At 35.6% G+C, this 27,969-nt stretch overlaps 2 protein-coding genes across 4 annotated transcripts; one reads left to right on the top strand and one right to left on the bottom strand.

The window, feature by feature from the left end:
- Positions 1-314: 314 nt before the first annotated feature.
- On the bottom strand, positions 315-4,856 carry LOC127245482 (2-oxoglutarate and iron-dependent oxygenase domain-containing protein CP2). The gene is made up of 9 exons (XM_051266401.1): positions 4,287-4,856; positions 3,451-3,498; positions 2,664-2,840; positions 2,425-2,575; positions 2,248-2,334; positions 1,776-1,900; positions 1,295-1,413; positions 967-1,078; positions 315-781 (listed from the first exon to the last, which is right to left on the bottom strand). The coding sequence occupies exons 1-9, from the start codon at positions 4,605-4,607 to the stop codon at positions 746-748; spliced, it is 1,176 nt and encodes a 391-aa protein (XP_051122358.1). The 5' UTR covers positions 4,608-4,856; the 3' UTR covers positions 315-745.
- A 5,671-nt stretch (positions 4,857-10,527) lies between these two features.
- LOC127245302 (DExH-box ATP-dependent RNA helicase DExH5, mitochondrial-like) lies at positions 10,528-27,429 on the top strand. 3 transcript variants are annotated; one of them, XM_051266108.1, is made up of 19 exons: positions 10,528-11,166; positions 11,995-12,146; positions 12,233-12,320; positions 13,114-13,341; positions 13,769-13,864; positions 14,977-15,165; positions 15,272-15,431; positions 15,505-15,635; positions 17,515-17,682; positions 17,766-18,038; positions 19,250-19,444; positions 19,890-20,093; positions 20,287-20,356; positions 20,441-20,589; positions 24,772-25,077; positions 25,391-25,450; positions 25,549-25,701; positions 25,836-25,946; positions 26,122-27,429. In XM_051266108.1, the coding sequence occupies exons 1-19, from the start codon at positions 10,771-10,773 to the stop codon at positions 26,611-26,613; spliced, it is 3,621 nt and encodes a 1,206-aa protein (XP_051122065.1). In that variant the 5' UTR covers positions 10,528-10,770; the 3' UTR covers positions 26,614-27,429. The 3 variants fall into 3 exon arrangements, with proteins under 3 accessions (XP_051122065.1, XP_051122066.1, XP_051122067.1); XM_051266109.1 differs by lacking the exons at positions 11,995-12,146; positions 12,233-12,320; XM_051266110.1 differs by lacking the exons at positions 10,528-11,166; positions 11,995-12,146; positions 12,233-12,320 and having other exon boundaries at positions 13,224-13,372.
- Positions 27,430-27,969: the final 540 nt, after the last annotated feature.

Below are 27,969 nucleotides of genomic sequence, written 5' to 3'. Positions count from 1 at the left end.
AGGGCGAGAATCACATTCACATCGGTAAATCGAGGCGGCCCAAGGATCCGCAGATGAAGAAGGATGATGCGTTGTAACAATGGTTATGGGAGATTCCATTTCCATGGGATGGATTAGGATGATGACAGGAGACTAGGAAAACAAAGATAGAAAAAAAGATCTGCTGGAGTAAAAACTGGAACTGGAAGGGACGCCGCGAGGTGAAGGTGGAGGTGGGGGGTGGAGCCATCTCTCTCTCCCTCTCTCTCTCTCTGAGTTTGCTTGATTTCAGACACACCCTCCTTCAGTTCACTGTTCACCCCGCACAACACACCTAAATGAAACTCAGATCCTAGTATGCAAATGCAAATGCAAATACAAATCCAAATCCATATCCATATACAAGACGAAACTAAGGTCGAGAGAATTAATTAGAGACAATACAATACAGCCGACTTCCCATCCATATTCTGTCATCAAGGGATGTTGTGAACGTCACTGGAATTTCTCTCTTACACAGCATCAACATGTTAGTTTGTAGGGAAGGAAGGTTTAAAGCTAAAGGATCCATCCAGAAGCATACTGACCCCTCAATGCAGGTAGCAGCAGCAGCAATCAGATGGAAACTCGCGAATAATCAATTAATGAAGTTTAACCATCACCAGCTCGCTCCTATCTCATTCGGCTCAGCAGATGCAGGCATGTTGCACTTGCGTTTGGTTGGCATGCAATCCAACAACAACGAAAAAGTGCACATGATATGAACTCAACTTGCAGCTTTTCCTTCTCTCCTCAGAAATTCCTGGAAAACCACTTACATCATTTTACAACTACCTTCCAAAATTCCATTAATTAAACTTCTTAAACAAATGCTCCACTAGGTTAAAAAATTGGGCATCTAACCAAAAATAAAAGAAAAAAAACAAAAAATAAAAACAAAACAAATCCAAGCTATAAATCCCAAACAAAACATTAACATTAGCCTACCAGTTTGGTAGCAGCAACAGACTGGCGCTGTCTTTCCTTCCTCTCACATTGGCACTCCTTGCACCAGCTAGAAAAATCTTTCTGATATTTCCTCAGCTCTCTAAAAACAGAACTGTCCAATGAAACTATGAGTAAAAATTGGGAGTTGGAGACTTAATAGGAGGTTGTCCATTGTGATACAAAACACAGTTCAGTTTTGTTGGTTGGGGGGGGGGGGGGGCAAAATGGTTATCCTTGATTAAAATTCCATCAGTTTCCAGGGAGATTCACCAGCCACACGCCATGATTTAGTTAAGAATGCGCAAATAACAAATATGATGTCAGTTACCTTCTACACCACAACAAGAAGTTAATCCTATTCCCAGATGTTGTGGCTCTAGCTCCGTGCCTATGGCGACCACGATGAAGAACAGCATGCCCAGGGACATGTGAATAGTCAAAGATTTCCTACAATAGATGCAAATATAATACCCATTAAAATCAAATATTGCAGTATGTTGTTAGAACTCTAATTTTAAGGTACATGCAAAATTCGAATGGCTCCAATCTATTGCTGAAAGTACTAAAACACTACATACATGGGACACAAATAATTATCAATCATTGATCAGTAGAAGTCAATTCCAGGTATGATCCCTGCTGGTTTCCAAAGATCAGATGTTGGGAAGAAAAAAAAAAAACTATTTTATTTCCACTGTCTATTTATAAATTGAGTAGCTCAACTATGAAGTTCATCAAATGCTTACCACAGAACACCAAGACAAACACAGTAACACACTTTCACAATATTAAGTAGCCAAACTACTTACCCCTGCCTGAGTTTCTGTATTTACATGTTTTTCACACCGCACACCGCGAAAAAATAGTTCACCACCAGAAAACTGTTTACCCAAGCAGACATTCAAGGTGACTTCTGCATCATCCACATGGAAACCTATTGAATAACCAACAACATGTCAATAACTTGATAGAAACAACAAGGAAAAGGTTCAATCACATGGGAATACCGGAAACAATTTCTGTATGAAAAGATTCTTCAAGGTGAAGTGTTAAATATGCAGTGACTTTGCACATTCAGAACCAAAATGAAGCATTGGCTAACCCAACTACAAATTGTCCCCCAACTCTAACTCAATTGCTACAGATAATTTAATTTAACTAGCCAAGGAAGAAGTTGCCTAAATGGGCCAGTTCTTAATAAGACAGGAGCAATACCTGTAAAAATGGTATGATGACACCTGATGGTACATGACTAGGAAATTAATAAAAACAGTTATTTACCAAGGTCAACATCTCTATCCATCCCATACTCAAGGACGAAGCCATGATGAGCATCAAGTGTGGACCCACCAACCTCTGGAAAGAAAACTGCAAAATATTTTCAGTTGTCATGACTAACTCAGGAGATGACATGTATTCAGCATTTCATGCTCTAAACTTCTAAATAAAACACCCAACCTTTTGATATTGGCCGTATGAAATCTTCCATAAGCTTATCAAGCATAGTTTCAAGGCCGAAATCATCAAGAACAGCACCGTATTTATTCATTGTATTAGGTCTCATGATTCTGAACTTTGTCTCATGAACCCATTTTTCAAAATTTTCTACCTGAGCAAATAGAGCTCGCCATGATCAAATTAATAATCAGTAAGGAAGACTTGAGAGGATGAATGATATAGCTGGATCAAAAGGCCACCTCAGCCAGTAACATTTCACAAAACCGTGGCTGCAGCATTTCAAATGTAAAGATTCCTGGGGAGGGTTCAGACATTATGTTTCTGAAAGCTTGTTCTGTATTCTCATTGATTGCCTTGAGGAATGATGGGACAAAAAAGTTTGAGGCATGCATGGTATAAAGTTCCCGGTGCAGGCGCTGAGAAACAAAACTAGTTTTCATTAGTAGAAACTTTGAAATGAGTACATACAAAACCTATGATACAGTGAACATTCAAGAGAGGGTACAGTGACTGCTTCATGCAAATGATAAGCTTCTTTTCTGTTATCCAAAAGAACATAACAGCCTACTACAACATAATAAATCTTTACATCACATTTGCCAGTTCCTGATTATATACTCAGTAGCTGACAGACAAGGTCCAAGTAACTCAAAAATAAATCTTAAGTGATAAACAAGCATACTTCTATCCTACAGCAGAGGTACAACTTTGGGAAGCTTCCTTTGTTGTCATGGAATATGAAAAGTAAAAGGAACTCCACAGGGCAGCTTCAACTGGAATAAATTTACCAACGGGGAACAAGCGTATAAGGGGGGTCATACACTGTATATGTACTCTTATTCCCCGTTGGAAAATTTATTCCAATTGAAGCTGAACTCATAAAGAATAGCATAAAAAATTAATCATTAGTGCTCACAATTATCATATCAAATTGGGAAAGGCAGATAGATAATCCTTGTACTTGCATCTCAAGCAAAATACATATTACTCAATTACACACTCAGTATTAATGAGTTCAAATAATACCTGATAGTTGGATATAATCTTTTGTCTGTATTCCCTGTGTTTCTGAAGCTGTTTAGATGCAATCAGTGTAAGTTCACATTCATTCAATTGCACAATTTATAAGATAATATTGTCATGAGAAAACACCCACTAAAAGAGGCTAATAACATCTGAAAATTATGAAGATCGCATACTAGAATAATGATTAAACAAAACATAGGGAGGGCGAAAACTTTCCAAATCCATCACTGTCTATGCAGTCATGACACAACTTTACAACTATAATCCAACTCTTCAGTTCACTTCACTCCACTTCAAAATTTAATTTGCATCAATATAGGAAGCATCCCAGGACCCAGGCACATATGGCTTCTTTTAGGCTCTTTTAGAATAAATGAATCTCAGAAGGTGTGATAAAAAGGACTACATAGAAAAACGCTTAGCTGGTTTTGAAAGACAAACCTCTTGGATTTCAAGACCTTGATAAAAATGTATGTCTTTTAAGGGGACCGAACTCAATTACAAATGCATTCAAGTTTACATTATTAAATCATTCTGAGATCTTCAATAAGAAGGAAGCTGTACACCCATTAAAACCAGCAACCCTGATTTTTACCCAAATACAACCATGCCAAATCAGGCAAACTTCACAGATTGATGCGCTTTGGCTGTTGTATCACAATCAAAGTTAAATACACTATCATCACTTCCAGACGCGCGGACTCAGATTCCAAGTTCTGGAACACGGCCCTCATTAAGCAGAGGCAGCACGTGCCCTCGAGCCCAAACAAATTTAAACCGTCAACACGCATACACTATTAAAGGAAAAGAGAGGGTGAATTGTGCATTCCACTAACCCTAACGCGCTCGCTTTCGGGGTAGTACCGAAGAAGAATCTCTCGCATGTAATTGACCTTGACATCGCGCGGCTGGGGGAGAAGATTTGGCGGAAGATATCTCTCCAAAGAGCTGAAGACCAAGGGGCTGAAGTCCAGCTCCAAATCCTCATAAGTATCGGGTTTGTGATCTGAATTGGGGTTCAGTCTTAACCTGTGCGTCAAGTAAGTCGGCGGGGGCGGGGAGGCGACGGCGCCGTTTTGTTGCCCGGAGGCATAGATAGTCCCGTTTCCATGAGCGTGAGGTTGGCCTCCTGATCCATGCGCCCCGTCGAGAGACATGGAAGAGACTTCGAGAAGTAAGGTGTTATGTTTATTTTAATGAGGGAGAACAGGGATCCGGTGAAGGCAAGGCAGCGGCCGGGGAGAGGACTGCTAGGGTTTGTATGGGCCGTACAAGGATCTTGTGGTGGCGAGCGTAGGATGAAAATTAATTTCTCAGAGACAGAGATCGTCGGAGGACGGCGACGATTCGTTCTCAAGCTGCTGAGGTCTGCTCTGCTGAGCCTGCATCATCATTCATTAGAAGTTTTTTTGTTTTAAAGGGCGTGTTTTTCTTGCATCATTACACACATCAAATTAAAAATATATTTTTACTTACTACTCGAATGTATGTCTTTGAAATTTATAATAGAAATAATAATATTTTATTAATTAATAAATAAAATAATTATATATATAGTAATACATCTATAATGTAAATAAAAATTAAATATATTTTTAAAATTAATATATAAATAATTTTATTAAAATATAAAAAAAAAATATTATGATTAAACAAAAATTATAAAATAGTACCACACTTTTAAATTGAAATTGAAAAAAATATTAACTAAAAAATATTTTTGTATTCAACTATTTCAATTTTAAAATAGTTATAATTCAAATTCAAAATTCAAATTTTCAAACACACACCATTTGGTTTTTAATAAATAGTGATTGAAGTTCTCTTTCTCCCTGCTCAAACTTGGGAGGGAGAGTTGTGAAATCATGTATTCAAACATGTCTCATCGACATATACTGTATGACTAGTCTTATGGAGCCTAGTTTGCAGGATATTAAGTACAATCGTCATAGATTTACCCTGACACTTTCGGTAGCAGCTGCAGTCCTATGTTATAAAAAAATATACTTCTATCGTCCTATTGAAATGTTGTTCATTTCTATTTTCATTAGTTTCAAAATAATGTTACAATTTTTTAATGTAGTAATTATAATACCTATCTAACATAATAAATATTTTTTCAACTTACGCTATATTACACAAATATCATTATTTTTATATTATATAATACTAATGGGGTATTTTTTGTCTTTTTCATTATAACTTATTATAATACTAATATTCAAAAATTTACGTGTAAAAAATAAACGGCAACCTTGCATCGGGACAGATGAGTATATTTTTCAAAAGAAAAAGACACGTATTTTAATTGTAATTATTAAGGCTATGTTTTTTTAGCAAAGTTTTCTCAAATTTTATTATTTGAAATTTACATTTTTCCAAAAATACATTTTTTATTATCACAAAATATCTCATCAAACATTATTTTCATACTAAATTCAAACTAATTTTTTTTTTATTACTTATAAAATTCTTTATTTTTATATATTTATATTTTCATTTTATAATTATATATTTATATTAAAGTATTTAATATTACTTAAATTTAATTTTTTTTTATAAATTAATACTCATTCATTTTCATATCTATCTATCTACATTTGCATTCAATTTTAAAAATATTAATATTATATTAGAATATAGTAGAAATAAAAGAAAAAAAGATTAAATATATATTGTAAATTAGAAATGTAATACCCCAGTTGGCTCACTGAAAATGCTACCGCCACACTGCATCATGAAGTCGTCACCTCCTACTTGGGGCCCCACAATACTTAAAGGCTAAATTAACCATAAAAGGACATTATTATATAGCAAAATCTGATTTATAAATATTTACAAAACACACCCCTTAACAAGAGGTTTTTCCGGTTAAAAATTTACATATAATACAATAGACGTAAGTTCACTCACTCAGCCCGTCTTTCTATATCCCGAAACGTCCCCTGTCTCGGATGTGTCATGCATAACTGAAACAAATATTTTTCTTAAAAGCAGTCTAGAATTAAATCCATTTTAAGAACTAACGTGAAATATGTCATGTCATACCTTTTAAAATAAAGTCTAATTTCCGTCAATCATAAAATACGTGTCATGTCATGCCAATGGTGAAATGATGCAATACAGATATCAAACTCGACAACAACGCACATCCACATATATATATACATATATACATCCGCCGAAGTGAGCAGCCGGAATAACCTCGGTTCTATAATCATAAGCTCACTACATCTGTCTAATTGAGCAGCCGGAATACCCTCGGCCCCGTAATAACAAGCTTACTAGACCATCTTCAATAAATAGCCGAAAAATCCTCGGCTTAAGGAAGGACCTGATAAACCCATAATAATATAACGGTATCAGGTCACTCCCATATACCCACCATACGACTCCCACGATCAATACATGGATAGCCGAACGTTGTCGCCATTAACCACAAGACGCCCCATAGTTTGTGATAGCGAAGATAGGATCCCCAGACTAGCCCTATCCCGTGTAATGTAGTAGAATCCGTGCAACTTGGAATCACCCAAGGGAAACACGGAAACTCTACTCCTCCTCGCGCGCCCTAACGGGATCACGTTTGGAGTTTGGCATATGATCCTAAACTACCGGTAGACCTCACCAGTGGCCAGCCCAATGAGTGGAACAAAACCTAACACGAATGATTAGACCAAATACGTCTCAACTACTATGGGTCTAATCCCTGAAAGACTGTGCGACTAAGTCACCCAGTTGTCCGACTACTATCGTCCATTATCGCCAAAGTGTTAAGGTACATCGGGGTCGAATATCCTAACCCCAGATGATGCCCTCGCCTAGCACTACCGCACACGGCGACTAGACGATAGATCCATAAATCATATCCGATAAACCGTGCAATATGTGTGAAACATGCCAAATAAGTGAATTTACCGAAAAAGACTGGTAAGACAGCTCACCTTTCCTCATTTTCATAAATTCACCGATGCGATCAAATACGTATATCAAATATCATAAACCGTGAAGTCTCCCACATGTATACGCACACATATATATAAATATACATGCACTGACAAAATGATCCACGTAATATCACATTAACATATTCATTAGAATTGCATGCAACATGCATACCTAATTTCTTAAAATTAGATTTAATTTCTTACTGCTTACCTCTTTTCTACACTCTCTAGCTTTCGTAATTTCATTCAAATCTCTTCCAACATACACCTGCCCCGTTATATACTCAAATCAGCTGAGTTATATGCTTATACATAGGAGCTACCTGCTTATTCAAAAGCTAATTTCTATAGTTAGCTCGTTCGGTTTCAAACTTTTATATTTAGTAAACTATGATATTCTAATTATAAAACTCTTATACCTTATAATATTTATATCGCCCGATTATTAAACAAAAATACTAATAAACAAACAGGTGCAGTCCGTTTTTTATTCGGCTCGGATCGATACGAAATTAGCATAATATAATGCTAAGACTACAAATAGACTATTAGCTAAAGAAATTCGCCGATTAAATAGCCAGTTATGAATTTTTTTGAAGAATTTCTAATTTAATATTTCTAATATCGAAATTCATATTAAAACCCATAATTAAATTTTACGTATAACAAAAAATAAAATCCTAAAATCAAAATCGAAATCTAACGGCTAAATCTTTTTATTTTTTCTTTTCTTCTTTCTCCGCGTTCTTATGCTTGGCCGTCCTTCACAGCGTTTGGTTTGTTTTATATATATATATATAGTTATATTATTATTATATATTATATATTATATTATATTATTATTATTATTATTATTATTATTATAAATATTAATCTTATCATCATCATCATTAATATTATTATCATATATATATTATGGTTTATGATTATCCTTATCAATATTTATCCGTTTAACAATTTTTTTAATCATAATCAATATATAAAATAGAAATAAAATTTATTCCAGAGTATTAATTTTTTGATTCTAAAATATTATAAAAATATTTATTTGCTATAATAATATTATTTTATATACTCCAAAATCGGGGTATTACAAATGTATTTATAATATTTAGTAGATAATATAGTTTAGGGTGTGTTTGTTTGGGGATTAGATTGGATTTACACTATTCATCCAATTTTTTCCCCTAAAAATCAAATTAAATACCTATTTTTTATTTTTTATATTATACTACAAATCAATTTTACATTCAAAATATCACATCAACACTTATTTATATCACATCATACAATTATTCAAATTCAAAATTTTTACTATTCAAATCACAACACAAAATCCAAACCCCCAAACAAACACACCCTTAATAGGCAATAAGTTTAATAACAAAATAACAAATTAAATATATGATAAATAGTAAAAAAATTAACATAAAACATAGGCTAAAAATTATTTGGAAAACCAATTTTGCAACTGTAGTAATTATTGAGGACTATTATTTCATAAGAAAAACGGTCTATTACTTAGGGTTTAGGATTGTTCGAGACGATTCGCTTTGTTTGAAACATATCAAAATGAAAAATTGTATAAATTGCTAAGGGTCGAATGAAGTATATAGTAATATAAAATAAAATGCATATAATAATTTTTTGATCATACAAAATTTTAAAAATATAATAGAAGGTGAACTAGTTAAGGTATGGTTGCCAGTAAAAAAAACAGAAAGTTATTTTAGCGTACAAAGTAAGTAGAAAAATTATTTTTAAAATATATCAAATAAAATATTTATTTCTTATTTGTTATATTATATTAAAAATTAATATTAAATTTAATATATTATAAACATTTATTTATATACATAGTAAAATTATTTAAATTTAGAGTTTTTAACAAAAGTACCCTTAAATATTCTGTAAAAATAAAAAACTACAATATAAATTATATAAACTTTCAATTTTAGTAAAAATTAGAGCTGACAGAGTAGATTCGTGTCGGGTTGAATACTTTAAATGGGTTAAATTATTCAATCCTAACCCGACCCATTTATTATCAATTCGTGTTGACTCGTTTTATTATCGTGTCGGGTTCGGGTTGACTCGTGTTGACCCGTATATATAATTAAGTCGAATTTCTTGATTCAAATTAAATAATTTTTTGTTATGTTGTGTTAGTTAAATTACTCAACTTTAAACCGACCCGTTTATTATCGTGTCGGTTTTGTGTTGACTCGTTTATTATCGTGTCAGGTTCGGGTTGACTCGTGTTGACTCGTGTTGACCCGTATATATAATTAAGTCGAATTTCTTGATTCAAATTAAATAATTTTTTGTTATGTTGTCGTGTTATGGTAGTTTTTATTGGTTTGAGTGTAAATTATGTTAAATTATTTAAAATTGAACTTAGTTTAAATTAATTTATGAGAAAATTATTAAATTATGATTATTTTACCTATATAATAAATATATTAATCAATATTAATAAATTATAACGAGGTTGTCGTGTCGGGTTCGAGTTGAGAGCTTCAACCCTAATCCGACCCGTTTACTATCGTGTCGGGTTCGTGTAAACCCGTATACATAATCGGGTTGAAATCTTTGACCAAAATCCAATTATTTAGTGTGGGTTGTCATGTCAGGTCAGTTTTTGCCCGTTCTAATAAAAATATACTATTTTCGATTATTAATTATTATAAGAAAATATAATATAAGGAAAAATAACAAAAATATTTATTATTAGTGTCTTGTAATATTACAATGATATTTTTATAAATATAATGCTATTTTTAATTCTAATACAATAAAATACAAAAAGTAAATGAGACGCTAAAGTTATAAACGAAAGAGGTATAAAATATCTCATACTCCTTCCGTCCTATAATTATATAGTCTGTTTTGTGTTGCGAAAAGAATATTGATATTATATTAACAGTGAGTAAAAAATATAGAATAAAATATTTTTTATGGTATTAGTGTATGTGTAATAATAAAAAAAATATTTTTTTTTTTTATAATGATATAATTATTTTTAAAAATAGGAGTCTGACAAATACTTTTATGTATAATTAAATTAAAATACGCACAACCAATTTTACGATTTAAAAGTATAATTATACAGTTTGGAGAAGGTCTGAGACTCTCAGTCGGTCGGAGTCGTTGAGTCAAGCAGCAATAAATCGCTCTCCGCCTCGCCTCGCCTGCCTCAGCCTGGATGGCATCGACAAACCATCTCTTCTCTAATCTCTAATTTAATCTAAGTTCTTTCTTCCCCCACCCACCCCCTCGGTTCCCCGTCGCTCGCACCGCTGCCGTCAAACCCTTTACTATCCCCGTCCGACCGATCGCCGGAACATTCAAGGTCTGGACATTTCTGCATTGCATGTACCTCCTCTGCCTCAAATCTCCTCCTCCATATTCTCCCCCCAAAACCCTAAATTCCCACCCCCCTACTCCTCTGTACCCAATCTTCCGAATGAAGGACCGCCCTCCTTCTTACGGGGCCCTCTATGTGCCTCCCCACCACCGCCGCCCCGCAACCACTACTGCCTCATCCCCCACCGATTCAGATGTTACCACTTACCACCCTCCTGACCGTCCGAGCTCGTTATCTACTTCTAAAGTTAATTGGACTGATAGTTGTCATGCTGTTGATTCTTATCCTTACTTTCCACCTCAATCATCTCAGAAGCATTGCCAACAACTGAGGGAAATTTGGCGACGTGATGAGGTGGCCGAGCAAGGGTCCCAACGTGAATTCGAGTTTTCATCACAACCTGTACGTTTCTATGTTAAGTCGTACATGCCATATCTCCTTTTTTGCACCGCTATTTTTAGATTACTACTAGGTTTACTCATACTTCTGTAAATTCATTATTATTAATTACACTAAATATCTTTCTTGTGGTTTTAGTGAAGCTGGATTTACCTTCACCTGGGCCATAGCTCTTCTTTCCATATAATTGTTTGTACGTTGATATTTCTTGTTTGATTGGTCTTCAGTGATCCTATGGAGTTGTTGGATCTAGTCCATCCTGAACTCAAATCCACAACCTACTCTATTCAACTTATTGTTAAATCTCATGTTGTTTTCTGGTGCGACTTTGATAAGGAATTCATGTTTACCTCTTGCAACAGTTACTTCTTCTTACAATGTAGAATATTTTTTCTTTTTAGACTTAAAAAAATCGTGTCCCTCAAGCCCTGCAAATATATTAGAGATTTACTTCTCTTTGAATCTTTGAACTATATGGAATAAAGCCTAATGATAATGATAAGGATGTGAAAATTTTCATGACCAGTTTTCTAAATTCAAGACAAACTAATTAAAAAAAAGAAAATAATAATCTTCAGAATAGAGAACCCCATACATGCTTTGTCAAGCAATCACAGTCCTGTAAAAAGTGCATACTCTGTTTTTGCACAGAAGGTCAACTACATGGTCCAATATATAGCATAGTTGACAGCAGTTATCTTAGAATATGATTCCACTTATGACGTATGCTTTGTTTTTATCAATTTATATATGAACTTTGAGGCAGCCTGTTGTTTGTGTTGCATGGTTATCTCTGCTTTTGTTCATGGAAAATTCGTTCTTTCATCTCAGAGTACTACTTCAGAGAATATGATCGCATGGAAATGGAAATTGAATTCTCTTTTGCACAATGCTGATAAGCAAGAGCTAATATCAAAAGAGAAAAAGGATAGGCGTGATTTTGAGCAAATAGAAGCTTTAGCAACTGCAATGGGCTTATATAGGTATCTGTCATGTGAATTCAGTTTGCAACCATGATTCTCAATATGGTTATAATTTTAATGTCCTAAAATAAATATTTCCCTTGCAGTAACATGTATGTGAAAGTGGTTGTTGTCAGCAAAGTTCCATTGCCCAATTACCGGTTTGATCTTGACGAGAAGCGTCCCATTAGGGAGGTGCTTTTGCTGATCTTTACAGAGTTATTTTATTGAAGTCAATATGTTGTCTTTCCTGTAATAAGTTGATTATTTCTAAGGCATCGTGATAGACCGTGTCTTCTATTTACTATGAGTGCAGTAATTAATCTGTTGGTACGTCCTGCTTTGTTGTGGAGTGTGAACCTGAAATTTATTTGTTCTATCGATTCTTTGGCAACATGTTACTACCATCTTAGTAGCTCCAAAAGAAATAGTAAATAAGAGAAATCCTGCAAGTGAAGAATCCAGGTAGTTGCGGTCATTTAGGTAACATATTTCCCTTGCAGTAACATGTATGCAAAAGTGGGTGTTGTCACCAAAGTTCCATTGCCCAATTACCGGTTTGATCTTGACGAGAAGCCTCTCATTAGGGAGGCGCTTTCGCTGATCTTTGCAGAGTTATTTTATTGAAGTCAAGATGTTGTCTTTCCTGTAATAAGTTGATTATTTCTAAGGCGTCATGATAAACTGTATCTTCTATTTACTATTAGTGCAGTAATTAATCTCTCGGTACTTCCTGCTTTGTTGTGGAGTGTGAACCTGGAATTTATTTGTTCTATCAATTCTATGGCAACATATTACTACCATCTTAGTAGCTCCAAAAGCAATAGTAAATAAGAGAAATCCTGCAAGTGAGGAATCCAGGTAGTTGCGGTCATTTAGGCGGTGCTGGGAGCATAGAAATATATCTGATTGATCACATGTGCCAATGTGAATTCCTGTGTTCCTCTCAATTATTTCTTGTATATCTGATCATGTTTAAATCTTTTAGGTGATCTTGCCCCCCAACTTAGTTAAACGCGTGGATGCATATCTTGCTGAATACATATGTCAGAAGTACAGGAGCACGGATTCCTTTTCAAGATCAATTAGTGATGCTGATATCTGTGATGAAAGCCTCTTTGACCAACTGGATTCACTTCCACATGGTAACACTCCCATGGAAAAATTTTCCTGGCAAAGAAGTCTGCATATGCGGGATGAACAACGCACTTGGCAGGTCCAGTTGCCTCTGCAGAATGATTGACATTGTATACTTAACTCTATGTGCCCTGAATTTTTAATATTAATTAGTATTCAAGAAATTCTATGTGAACATTTGAGATAATCTAACATTTGATGGGTCAAAACTCAGCTTGAAAGGCACACTAATTGTGTATTTGAGAAAACAATGAACATTAATGCATTATTTATTCATAAGTGATGACAATGGGTTGTGTTGATGATAACCTAAGCCTTGGTTCTCCCTTTTAATATCTTGAAAATCTGTACTGGTTTTACTTTAGCATTGATGCAGTAAAGTAGTTACCTGTTGAATATGAAAGGAACCATGTTGTTTTAAAAATTTTATACTGTTTTGTTGTTTGTTTTGTCACCAAATTAGTTTGTTCTTATTCATAGTCATCCCCTGAATTTCACTTTTACAGGAATCTCCTGACGGTAGAAAGATGATGGAATTTCGCAATAGTCTCCCTGCTTGTAAGAAGAAAGAAGTTATCGTGAGTGCTATTTCACAGAACCAGGTATGTGGTATATCTGCATTTGAAACGTTGGACCTTCTCCACCATTGATGACAATTTATAAATTCTTACAATCAGTTCTAGTATTGATGCTATGGTTCAATGAGCTGCTGTTGTGATTATTCATTTCTGTTGTTTTGGGCACTTAAGCAATGTCATAATTGGCTATAGCAGTACTCAAACTGATCTGACCTGTAACTGCTGCAGACATTTTCTTCCTGTCTGGGTTAGTTTGTTCTCATGATTGTAATTAAGTTTTCCGTGATTACATGGGAAACAATTTTTTACATGTGTATTTAGATTTTCCTTGTCAACATACTGATTCCTATATTTTCAGTTTATATAGAATATAAACTAAAACTGTTAAGAGAGTGAGTGAGAGGATCTATGTTACGAAGCCAAGGGAACTGGCATTGCAGGAGCTGCAGTCACGATTGGCGGTGCTGGCCCCTCAACTGCCTGAGTGTATAATACTGAAAGGGGGAAGAGCTGAGCTTAATTTGGGCTAGGCTTGACCCATGACTGATATTGATGCATGTTGGATACCTCTTGTTATTTCTTAATTCCATTTAGTATGCATTTTAGCTATGAAAATTATTATTTTAGAAGTCCGTAAGTTTTTAAGGAATCATTATTCTTTATCCCATTAGTTGTTAACTTGTTAGGTTTTTGGTTTTTGGGTTTGGGCTAAGTTTCCGTATTTCCTTGGATATTTAGTTTGTTGATTCTGTTTCTGGCCTTTTTAGTTTCTATGGCATGTGCACTTAACTATTGGAGCTTGCATGAGAGATGATCTATTGACAGTCCGAAATAATTTTCATTATGTCAAGCAATCTTCTTATCCTGAACCATTCTTTCATAAATCTCTTACTCCAGCCTTTGGCTTCTGGCCGCTTCCTCTGTGTCTAATTCAAGTGTTGAAGTAGTAGAGAACTTTTGTAACTAAAAAAACCAAATGGAGTTAATTTGTAATGAAACCTTATCTCCTTTGAAGTGTGGCGTGATGCACTATTCATGAATAGGACATTGGTCTTTTTGGTTGACTGAATTGGAAAGCATTCCTCTGAATAGTTGGTTTGGTGCCAACATTAATGATGGTAAGTTCCATTTTTCAGGTTGTCATTATCTCAGGTGAAACTGGTTGTGGGAAAACTACTCAGATTCCCCAATTTATTTTGGAGTCTGAGATTGACTCTATGCATGGGGCCACATGTAATATTATATGCACTCAACCTAGAAGAATTTCTGCGATTTCAGTGTCTGAGAGGATATCTGCTGAGAGAGGGGAGAAACTGGGGGAAACAGTGAGTTTCTGCTAATAGCCAAGATCCCTGTGCAGCAATACCTTTTATATGATATTTTAAGCAAAAAGTTTAAGTACCCATCTAAGTCTTGTTATGTTCTTCTCAGGTTGGATATAAAGTTCGGCTGGAGGGTATGAAAGGAAAAAATACGCACCTCCTCTTCTGCACAACTGGAATATTGCTCCGCAGATTGTCTGTTGATAGAAACTTAATGGGGGTGACTCATATTATTGTGGATGAAATTCATGAGCGTGGGATCAATGAAGGTATGTACTGTAATATGATTGAGCAATGCCACGATGAAGTCACTTATAACTTACTTTGTATGTTTGATGACAGATTTTCTGCTCATTATTCTCAAAGATCTTCTTCCTCGCCGACCAGACTTGAGGTTGATTTTGATGAGTGCAACTTTAGATGCAGGACTTTTTTCAACATACTTTGGTGGGGCTCCAGTGGTCCATATTCCGGTGGGTTTTTTTGGTCTAATATTTTTTGGTTCTACTTGTATAGTTCAAGTATTCTGTTGTTATTCCAGACAATCTGCTAAGAAAAACCAATTTACATGTTGATAAATATTCTCATTTGTGTGAGGTTATTTCCTTCCAGACCTGTGAATATTCCAGTTAGTTGCATCTATGTGAGCCTCTTTGTTTTGAGAAAAGTTTGTGTTAGCTAGTTAATGGTGATTTGAACAGAGCAATGAGTATTACTAGAAATTCTGTACCTACAGTAAAATTTCTGTAAAATATGAATAAGTATTGTCTGTATGTGTAATCAACAGTCGACGGATTCTTACAAAAGAATTAGTTATAATTGATTTTCAAGGAGAGTGGGGAAGCATCGAGCCGAAATAGCAAGTTATCAAAACATCCAAAAGGGCGTTCTATTGTGCTTTATGGAGGCAATGGTTTATGCCTCATTTATTATTTTCACATTTCTTGTGAATTGGTTTATTTGAAGAACAGACCAAAATGTTAGTTTGTTTGCACTAGAGGATGGGAATCAATTACAAAATTGAGTTATTGCAATTAAAGTTGACTAGTTATTGTATTAAATTTGTGGTATGAGATGCAGTACTCATTACGACTAATCCTGAACACCTTCAAGTATCACCAGTTCACCATATTAAGGGTGTGTTTGTTTGGGGGTTTGGATTTTGAGTTGGGATTTGAATAGTAAAAATTTTGAATTTGAATAGTTGTATGATGTGATATAAATAGGTGTTGATGCGATGTTTTGAATGTAAAATTGATTTTTAGTATAATATAAAAAATGAAAAATAGGTGTTTGATTTGATGTTTTTGGGGAAAAAAATGGGATGAATAGTCTATTTAAAATCCAATCCCCCAAACAAACACACCCTTAAGTTGTAATTGGTACTCACAAAACATTGGGTTTGTTCTCTGAGGATATTTATTTTATTTAAATTTTCTTAACTATATGCAATATCACAATCCCAAAACATCACATCCAACACCCAATTACTATACTAAGCATCACATTCTACAACTATTTCACCTAGAAAATATTAAAACCAAAAACACATATACACAATATATATACCAAAAGAACACACCCATTGTCTTTCTGGTTCTGTTTAGCAGCACTGGCTTTTGATTGCCTATATTGTTGGGTTCTTCCGTTGGTGTAACTTGTACATGCCACGCATCTATGTGGGATGCAGACATTATTCTGAGAAAATTTGACAACATTTTTTATGAAGGGAGCAACCATAGAAATTGATTCTAGAGTTGATTGGAAATTATAATTTATTTAGTGTTAATCTATGTGTTTTTATGCCCCTTCTGTCAATGGGGTGAAAATAGAATCGATATATGTGCCAATTCTTTTTTCCTTACGCTTGCAATTAAGCAGGAAGCCATTCTGATCTTGATTAGATTGGAGTTATTTTCTTCAATGGACCCAGTTGTATGCGTGCACTATTGCAATGCAACAACTTCACAAGTAGTTTTAGGAGGACTTGTCAGGTGTGGAGTGGTCAATATTTGTTTGCTGGAAGTATTGAGTGCTAATTATAGAGTTTTGTTCAACGTGACTTGATGTTGGAGCTGCCCCTTTTTTTTGTTCCCATGGAATATGAGAATATTCCTTCTGTGAAGTCTAAGGAGATTTAGGTCTGTCTTTGGTTATTTGCAACAATTTTCTTATCTTTTATGAGTTATTTAATAGATCTTTTATGCACAATTTTGTTAATTGGGAAGTCGTATTCTTCTAATTCTGGCATCACCCATTACTTCACCATACAGAGTGATTCCAGTTTCAAAAGTACTGTTTTAGAATTTAAGTATTAGGCCACACTAACTTTTCTCTCCATTTGTTATTCAGGGTTTTACTTATCCAGTACAGACTCATTTCTTAGAAAATATTTTGGAGGCAACAGGGTATCAGTTGACAGCTAATAATCAAATAGATGACTATGGAGTGGAAAGGATGTGGAAGATGAGCAAACCAGCAACAAGAAAGAGAAAGAGCCAAATTGCTTCTGCGGTTGAGGTAATCTAATCTTTTTTACCTCGTGAACTTTCTGGATTTATACCTTTATTATGATTATACTGACCTGCTGCAAAATTAATCAGGAGGCACTTAGCACTGCTGACTTCAGTGACTGCACAGCTCAGACAAGGCAGTCTCTGTCATGCTGGAATCCTGATTTTCTGGGTTTCAACCTAATAGAGCATCTTCTTTGCAACATATGTGAAAACAAGAGACCTGGTGCTGTTTTAGTTTTTATGACTGGGTGGGAAGATATATGCTCCCTGAAAGAAAAGCTTCAAGCTCATCCTGTACTTGGAGATACAAATCAAGTTATAGTGTTGGCATGCCATGGTTCTATGGGCAGTGCAGAACAGGTGATTCTGATACTACTTGTAGCTTGCATCTAAATTGCTTTTTGGAGTATGAGTAATTTTATTAATTGAGAGAGATAGAAACATATAGCCAAAAGCCAGAAGAAAAACAGATAACAACTACAGGCAGACAGAAAGGACCATGCTTAGCAAAATCATTAGCCCCCTCATTTGCACCTGATATGTTGGTATTACTATGGTACTCGAGTTTTGAATAGATTAATTGTTGTTCCATTGTCCATCATAAATCCTTTCCCTCTATTTATTCCACTCATCAATCATTATTTGATATTTGTAATATTGATGTATTATGTAAACAAGTGAAGTTCTCCGACAACTTGATGTCAATTTTCTTTTCATAATTTGTCTTATGCATGTTGGTATGAGGTTCACAGATAGGAGTAGGAAATATCACATGAAGTTACATTAAAAGTTCTCCATAATTTTTTTACAATCTTATCACGCAAGTCCAATAATTACCAAGTCACATAGCATGTCTCAGTGCAGGAAAATTAAGCGAAGTCAGATTAAATTTGCCTTTCAGACTTGTTGTAATGATATGTGCGCCTGATGACTACCTGATCTCATTCCATGGTTTGGTAGTTAACCAATTCTGGCAAATGAAAATGGTTGAAGAACTTTTGGTAACTCACGAATTTGATTTGGCTGATAAGTGCAATACGTTATACCAATTCAAAACCATTTTAGGGTGAGTTCCTTTTGGACTTTTTCATTCTCCTTTTTCAGTTTAAATAATAGTGTTTTGTGAGAGAAAAATATATATTTTGTTTGGGAACTGGGATAGTTGCATATTAAAAAATCTGAAAAAAAATGCAAGGTGAACAACGCCTTAGTTTTACAATTTTTTTTCGAATCTAACATGTAAAACTCAAAATGGCATTTATGTTTGCCCACAGAATACATTTTACTCATATTAGTACCTTCCCCTCCTGGAAGTACTATCTCAAGGCTATTTGTTATAAATATAAGACCAAAAGCACCAGCAGAATTTCTAAATATAGTTGGATAATGTTTTCAGCCTTATCTGGTGGATGAGGACTTTTTGTTTTGTTTCCCTTAAGTGAAGTAGTTGGAATAGCCTTTGTTTTCTATCAATTATAATGATAGATATTATCCATCTTCTATCTTTTTGACAAATTTTATATGTAGGGCATCATTTACACTTACTTGTATTTAGATTTATTTTTTTGCAGAAATTAATTTTTGACAAACCTGAGGATGGAATACGGAAGATTGTCTTAGCCACCAATATTGCTGAAACCAGCATTACAATTGATGACATAGTATTTGTTATCGACTGTGGAAAGGCAAAGGAGACGTCATATGATGCGCTAAATAACACTCCTTGCCTGCTTCCTTCCTGGATTTCAAAGGCTTCTGCTAAACAAGTATGCAAACATCCAGATATAGTATGAAAGCAACATCGTGAATCAATGTTATTGCTTCTTTGTTTTCAAATACCCAATTCCAGCTAAGTGATTGCATTATACTATGGTTAGAGTTTTGGCTTTTGTAATATTATCTCAAGAATAATAAGTCTGAAAATTATTTTATGAATGTTGAGCGTGTGATTTTGTACTTTATTATTTTGGATGGTAGCAGTTGATAATATCATGATAATGTACTGTTCCTACTGATAAGATCTAAAGAATCTCATATGAGATGACAAAATCACCTTGAAGGACCTGCATATAGATGAAGTAACAAGTTGTAGTGATGCGGTCACATTCAGTCTTTGATAGTTGCAGTATTATCTATAAGCATATTTGTCTTCACTGAGGTGACATTTTGTACTCACTGTTTCATTTTCCTTTTTGGGTGTTTGAAAACTAGAGAAGAGGTAGAGCAGGACGCGTTCAGCCGGGAGAATGCTACCATCTCTATCCAAGATGTGTGTATGATGCTTTTGCAGACTTTCAATTGCCTGAAATTCTAAGGACTCCTCTGCAGTCCCTTTGTTTGCAAATCAAGAGTTTGAAACTTGGCAGTATCTCCGAGTTCCTATCTAGGGCATTGCAATCTCCAGAGTATCTTGCGGTATTGCTCACATAAAGTTGTTTATGCATATCTAGTAATTACATGTTAGTTTGAACTTTTTTTCACGGAAAGTAGAAGTAACTTTTGTGGACCATGATTTTGAGAAACAAAAATATATGTTTATACTTCTATCCCTAAGGTTATTACTTGATCCATTATAATGGTTGATAACATTGCTTAGTTGTGATGGCAGATTCAAAATGCTATAGAATACCTAAAGATCATTGGGGCTCTAGATGAGAATGAGGATTTGACTGTTTTGGGTAAATTGGTGTATTCTAGTTTCCTTTGTATTTCTTGTTAGCTAGGTTTTTCTTATCTTATGTGCACTTTGATTTCTTATGCAGGGCGCTACCTGACCATACTTCCCATGGAACCCAAACTTGGGAAAATGCTTGTTCTTGGTGTTATTTTTAATTGCTTGGATCCAATTTTAACTATAGTTGCAGGTTTAAGTGTCCGTGACCCTTTCTTAGCTCCATTGGATAAGAAGGATGTAAGAAATACTTCTTAAACAATGCAATCTTTTATCTGTTGCCTTCTTGTTTCTTTACCATCACTCTTTTATTTCCTAGCTTCTCCTTTTTTCAGTGTTGACAACATAATATACATATATAGTTAGATTGGATAGGGTTATTAGAGTTTGGTTTGATAGACTCCTAATTATATCCATATTCATGTGTAACCTTTCTTGAGTTAATGCTATAAATCCTTTTCTTTGATAACATAGTATTAGAGCAGGTGTAACTCCGGTTGTAAGCATTTTGATGCCGATTGGCGAAATTCGATTCTGATCATGAAAACCTTTAGAATAGAATTCTCAGATTTGACCAGGTTGGGTCGATTGGGTAGGCTTTTTGTTTGGGTTGCAATTGGGTTAGGTTTGATTTTATTTGGGTTTGATTTTGGGTTGGGTTGAGAGAAAATCACCTAATTACCTTTTATTAATTACCTATTCCCGTCTCCACTCAATGCCGCTGCCCTGACATATCGTTGCTGGTTCTTCCCAACCGGAATTCGTTCTGGTAGTCCTTAATCATTCTGGTCTGCCCGCATCATTCAGATTGGCTTGACCAAGTATGCGACCTGCTTGACTCACCGTCTAACTACTGTATTTGTGGCACCTGCCTGGTCGGAGTCTATTCTTGCTTTGCTCAAAGTCAGTTTGTGTTTTTTCTTCAACTTCACCAGTGTGAGATTAACCGGGTTAGTGGGTTTTTCATTTGCCTGGGTTAATTCCCTTTGATTTGGTTTGCTTCAACCCCAATTGAGACTATTTTGATTTGTTTCACTAGATTTGGCCATTGGAGCTATCAACATATCATTAGAAAGAGTATTCTTAACTGATGTTGCCACCATTGAAATTGATAAATATGCTATTGATTTTGTTCATCCTATTGTCCAGAAACTGTGTCTTGTCTTGTCTTGTCTAAACTTGATTTTAAGTGTTTTGTCACATGCCTTGATCATTAGTCTTGTCTTACTTGGTTTTATTCATGGAAATTGTTCTGAAGCGTTTCAGCCCTTTTTTCACTTCTGTATTGAGATGAAAAATCAGTTTGGTGTTTCTATTTGTATCCTACTGTCCTGGTTTAAGGATTGTGAGTGAAGGAGATCCGAAAGGAGGCTATAGAACACTCTTCGGAACCTTTTATAAGGTTTGAGAGCCTTGTAGTTTTTTCTACATTTATTTATTTACTTAATTTCTTTTTTTATATTTATAAATATTGGAATTGTGTAGAACTTTGTAGAACTCTAGAATATTATAGAGCATTGATGTGGACTTGAGTTATATACGAAGGGGTGATCCCTTTATTTGTGAACCATCCAAGAATGGAAGAACTACAACCTCTCTCTACTTTCTCTCTCCTGCTTGGTTGCGTAGCAATTTTTTTAAGTTGGGAAAAATGCCCAGCTTAGTGTCTCAGTCTCAATGGATAGTGTGTTATGAATCCTCTTTTGTACAATCCAACAAAAATGTTATTGCCGAACGAAGCACCATCTTTTGGAAGTCCCTTAGTGCTAATCTTTAGATGAATGATGAATGTCCATAAGTTGTTTCCGGCCAGTGCTATATCTACTACTTGTTCTTTTGGTACACCTTCCATTCTTGTTTGGCTTCTTCTTTCTTTTTTCTTTTTCCTTCATAAACGTACCTCCTCCGTTGAGCCGTGTATGGTACTTATTCTGTCCATGATACTTGTCCTCCATTACTAAGTTGGACCCAAAATTTGCGTAAGTGCATCTTTCTTAGCTATAATTTCTCTTGTGATTTCTTTCAAGAGCATTTTCCATTTTATCCTATCTTTTCCCCATGCTACCTAGTGAAGGAATCATATCATTTTATCTACCCTGTGTTTGAGTAATCTCAGAGTTCCCACTATCTCAGCCCTAGGCAATCATAGTTTAGACTCAGCAGCAGCATCTTGCTAAGCCTCATGTAGATTCTCATCACCTACTTTTGCAACACCAGATGATCTTGCACCCTGGGATTCTCCTCCCACACAACAATCCTCTATGGATCTTCCCATTGCCCTTTATAAATTTATACATACATGCACTTATCCTATTCCCTTTGTTGTTCCCTATGATGACATGTCTGCTCTAAGATCGATTCTATCACCAGTCCTGAATCCATTTAGTTTGGTGCATTCTGGTTGGCGTGCCACCATGATAGAGGAAATAAATGCTCTTAATCATAATGCTACTTGGCGTTTGGTGGATATACCTACAGGGAAGAAGGCGATTGGATGCAAATTACTATTTATGGTAAAGTTAAACTGTCTTGTTGCCAAGGTTTATACAAAGTCTTATGGTGCTAACTATTTTGAGATATTTTCTCCTGTGGCCAAATTAACCTTAGTCTGTTTACTTATATCTTGTGTACCCATTTATGATTGACTTCTTCATCAGTTGGATATTAAGAATGCCTTCCTCCATGTCTTTTTTAATAACAAAGTATATCTAGAGCAACCATCCAACTTTGATACTTAGAGTAGAGTGTGGGAAAGTTTTTCATCTTCATAAATCACTCAATGAACTAAAACAAAGTTCCCATGCTTGGTTCGGCATATCAATCAAGTAGTTTTGAAATATGAGATGCAGAGGTGCAAGTTTTCTCATTAGTTTTTTATAGGCACACACAAGTTGGGAGTCTTTTGCTAGTTGTATATATATGGAAGCTGTTGCTTCAAAAAACATTTAAAGCAAAGGTTTGGGGGCGCTGCAATACTTTATAGCAGTTGAAGTAATGATGATTAATAAAGGAATTTTCTTATTTTCGAGGAAATATGTTTTTGATTGACTTCAATAGACTGAAAAATCAAGAGCCAAACCCTGCCGCACTCTAATGAGTCCTAACTAACATCTGGAGAGGAATAATGAAAAAGTATTCCCTGATTCTGAAAGGTATCAAACACTTTAGGGAAGTGGATTATTTGACAACAAATCCTACCAGCATTGCATTTTCAGTTAGTGTTGTAAGTTTATTTATGAATTCAATTACAGTTTATCATTGAACCCTTTCAGAGCTTGTGTTATTTGAAAGGAGCACCTGGTTGAGGCCTATTCTACACCAACCATGATCCCTCTAAAATAGAAGGTTTTACCAGTGCAGACGATACTAGGTGTAAGAATGATAGGAGATCCACTTTAGGATATTGTGTTTTCATAGGATACAATCTTGTATGTTGACAAAGTATAACCAAAATGAGGTATTTTGATGTGTTGCTAAAGCTGAATATAGAGCTGGTTGACTTTGTTTGGGAGATGGTATGGATACAACACTTGATGTGAGAGATTGGCCATAGAGTTGATTTTCCAGCAACACTAATGTGTGAGAACTAAACTGCTTCACATATTGCAACCAGTAGTATTCCATTAACACATAAAGCATATTGATGTTGATTATCACTTTCTTTACAATAAGGTTCAAGAAGAATTCATTTATGGAATATGCCAAAAATCAATTTGGAGATGTTTTCACCAAAACACCAAATGGAGTATAAATGAAACATCTTTGTAACCATTTGGGCATGATAAATATATATGTTCCAACTTGAGGGAGAGTGTTGACGATATAGTTTACATTTATTGTTAGATAGTTACCCTGCGTTTGGTTTGTATTTATGTTTGTGATTTGTGTTTAAATAGTGGTGATGTTTTCTGAGAGAAAATTATCTATATTCATAGAAAACCTTGGGGAATTGCATCCTAAAGAAAATAAAAAATAAAAAAATCTCAAAGAGAGGATGGCCTTATATTAGAATAGGATTATTGGATTTTATTGGTGTGGATAGACTTCTAATTATATCTATATCTATCTGTAACCTCACTTGAGTTAATTTGAATAATCCTATTCTCTAGGATAACATTGAGTTTTGGGTTTGGAATGTAACTTATGCTCTCCAGACACTATTTGAAGTGCAAACAATTGTCCATTTATAAGTTCGTACTGTGCAAAACAATATTATCCATAAGAGGGACTAGATGGTGACTTTTTGGTCCTGCAAAAGTTCTTTTTTTTTTGGTATCCTATGATTTCTGCATTTGGTATCCTATGATTTCTGCATTTGGTATCATAAATCAGAAACTAGGACTCATGTTATATATTTTATATATTACAGAATACATCACAGTAAAACTGAATTGTTCATAACATTTTTGCCGTATGTTTTAGTTGGCGGAAGCAGCAAAAGCACAGTTCTCACATGAGTACAGTGACCATCTTACTCTTGTCCGGGCATATGAGGGTTGGAAGGTTGCGGATAGAGATCTCAATGGATATGATTATTGCTGGAAGAACTTTTTGTCTGTGCAGTCAATGAAAGCCATTGATTTGCTCCGTGAGGAATTCTACTCTTTGCTAAAAGATGTTGGTCTTGTGGATAGCAATCCAACTACTTGCAATGTTTGGAGCTATGATGAGCATCTCCTGCGAGCAATCATTTGTTATGGCTTGTGTCCTGGAGTTTGCTCTGTTGTGGTAAGGCTTTTAGTTATTCAAGATTTCCAATGGTATCCATCACTGGATATATTGTAATCTTGCATATGGCTGCCAATGTGCTGTTTATTCTGTGGTATATGGGGATAATACATAGTGTTAAGAATCCTTCCTGCATGAAATGGTGGTTTGTGGGTGCCTTTTGGCTCTTGTCCTACTTTAGAAATTCAATTAAGCCACTTCTCAATGTTCTCATTCATCCAGCAAAACAAGAAGCTAGTTCTTGGAGTTCATTAAAAATTATCTAAGCTTTCTTTTGGGTTTTATACTTAGTAACTCAATTGATTACTTACAGCACAATGAGAAGTCCTTCTCCCTGAAAACAATGGATGATGGTAAAGTGCTTTTATACTCTGTAAGTACCTGCTGACCTCACAACCCTTTCTTGCCTTTAGATTGAAGATATTTGCATATGCATGTGATTTTCTTATAGCCTCCTTCAAATTGGCTTAGAACTCAGTGAATGCACGTTACTCAAGAATCCCATATCCATGGCTTGTCTTCAATGAAAAAATTAAAGTGAACTCTGTCTTTCTGCGGGATTCCACTGCTGTATCAGATTCAATGTTGCTCTTATTTGGTGGTCGCATCTCAAAAGGAGATACGGTAATTTTCCCAGTCTCCATAATTTAGTCCCTTGCCTGAAATTCAGTGTAAAATATCCTCTATATCAACAAAAATGATGTGGTGACTCCCCAAATTTAACCTTGTTCTGATGGACTCATGATGTGATTTCACAGGATGGACAGTTGAAAATGTTGAATGGATACTTGGAGTTTTATATGGATCCTTTGATAGCAGACCTATACCAGAGTTTGAGGAGAGAGCTTGACAACTTAATTCAGACCAAGGTGAAAGCGTAGAATTATGTTACAGTTCCTGCCCTTTCATTTATTTCTAAGTCTCATTTGAAATTCATCAGCACTGTCCTGTGCCTGTGCTGTTGTTGATATGAAATTGAAAATTTATCTGTTTCATTGTTATTATGGCTTCTAAAGTTGATGATGGCTGAATTCTCATGTGCAGCTCCTTTATCCCACAATGGGAATACATTTCTCTCATAAACTGATTTCTGCAATTCGTTTGCTGATCTCACAAGAGGAATGTGGAAGCAGATTTGTATTTAGCCATCAGGGACATATGCATTCCATTCATTCTATCGGTGCATCAATTTTAGCCACTGATGCAAATAGAAAACCAATTTTGGTATGCAATACAGAGAGTGGCCCTGGAGGAGATAACTCGAAGAGCCAACTACAGACATTACTCACTCGGGCAGGCTATGCTGCACCCAGATACAAGACCAATCAGCTAAAGATCAACCAATTTCGAGCTATTGTGGAATTCAATGGTATGCAGATAGCTGGGCAACCTTGCAACAATAAGAAGCAGGCAGAAAAGGATGCTGCAGCTGAGGCTCTGCGGTGGCTGCTCGGAAGGAATGGAGATGGAGTGGATCATGATTTTATTGACAATATGTCAATGCTGCTAAAGAAAAGCAAGAAGTCTCACACATAATGGTGGAAAGGAGGGTGCAACGAATTATATAAAAGCAGCAATAAGCTGATACTGGTACGCGCAGGCACAGCCTCGGGTATGGATCCTGGGTAAGCACAGGTTCAGCATGATCATAAAGCAGAAAGCTGATAAGCTGGAGTTGGAATCCTTCGTAGTTGTACTTCATACCTCTGATCGTGAGGTGAGTCTAATTGCAGCAGATATCTGTTGGGATAGACTGAATGACTTGACTACTGGCTTATGTTGTGTTGTGTTCTGTTGGCTTGGGATTACCACCTATTTTAGTTAGGGAGAGAAAGGATGATTGATTGATTGGCTTCACCCTTCACTCGAATGCTAATCCAATTGGTCCTCCCATTCCTTCCTATGTATGTATCTATGTATGTATACAAGGGATTGTTATTGCATTGGAACATATGCGCGCATATATCATATGATGGGTGCAGGCAGCACCTTGGTCTGAAATGGGGATGCGGATGGGGAAGGGCCTCTCGATAGTTGGCATGTGTGGCCTCTGAATGAGACTGGCTTGACCCACTATGGGCTGCTACAAGCTGACAAGGAAATTCTTTCTCATTGCGCCTAAATTTTGAGTGTTGGTGTGTTTTATTCTTCATATGAATTTTAAGAAAACAATATGGCCGGTATTTTGTGTAAGGAAAGCCATTCAAATATATCTAGGATGGTTTGTACATTCTGATGTTTTCATTATCTCCCAATTCCCACCAAAATGCACTAGATTCATGTAGCTCTGAAATGAGCATGCAGTATGACCATTCAAAGGGAACTGAGAGACAGCAGGATCTTATTATTATCTGTTTCAGCTGTTGGAGGGAGCTGAGCTGAGCTGCAATCCTTGGTTGGTTTGCTGTCTCAAGGAACCTCTCTTTTATTTATTTATTTTTTTTCTTGAAGCTGCAGTTAGTGCGCTGGGTGTTTGGTTTTTACAACTGCCCCTGGTGAAGTCTTCTTTTTTGCACATCTCCGAAGGTTAGGTCCTATCCCCAGTACAATTCTAATTGCATGTCTTTTGGAGTTGGAGTGGAGATCTTTGCTACCATTGTCTTATAATGTAGTAATGCTTGCCTGCGTGCCTTATTATGTAACGTGCTCGGAAGCTTACATGTCCGGTGTCTAGGTCATGCTCGCGCTGAGGACAGGAGATCGCACACATGGGACAAACTATGACCGATAACCTGGAGCGTAAATGTCAACCCGTATTTTCCTACTTCAAGTCGCAAACGCCCTTGTGCGATGCTACTCAAGTGCACCGACATTGTTTCTTACACTTTCAACATGCCTTCAGGCGGTAGTTCGTCGATCATTTCCTACATACTTACATTCTTTGTGCTCACC

This window comes from Andrographis paniculata, unplaced genomic scaffold (assembly GCF_009805555.1).
Source record: "Andrographis paniculata isolate CXL003 unplaced genomic scaffold, ASM980555v1 Contig22END, whole genome shotgun sequence".
Taxonomy (NCBI): domain Eukaryota; kingdom Viridiplantae; phylum Streptophyta; class Magnoliopsida; order Lamiales; family Acanthaceae; genus Andrographis; species Andrographis paniculata.
Note: the sequence above shows the minus strand (reverse complement) of the source record. Positions and strands in the feature narration are given on the sequence as shown.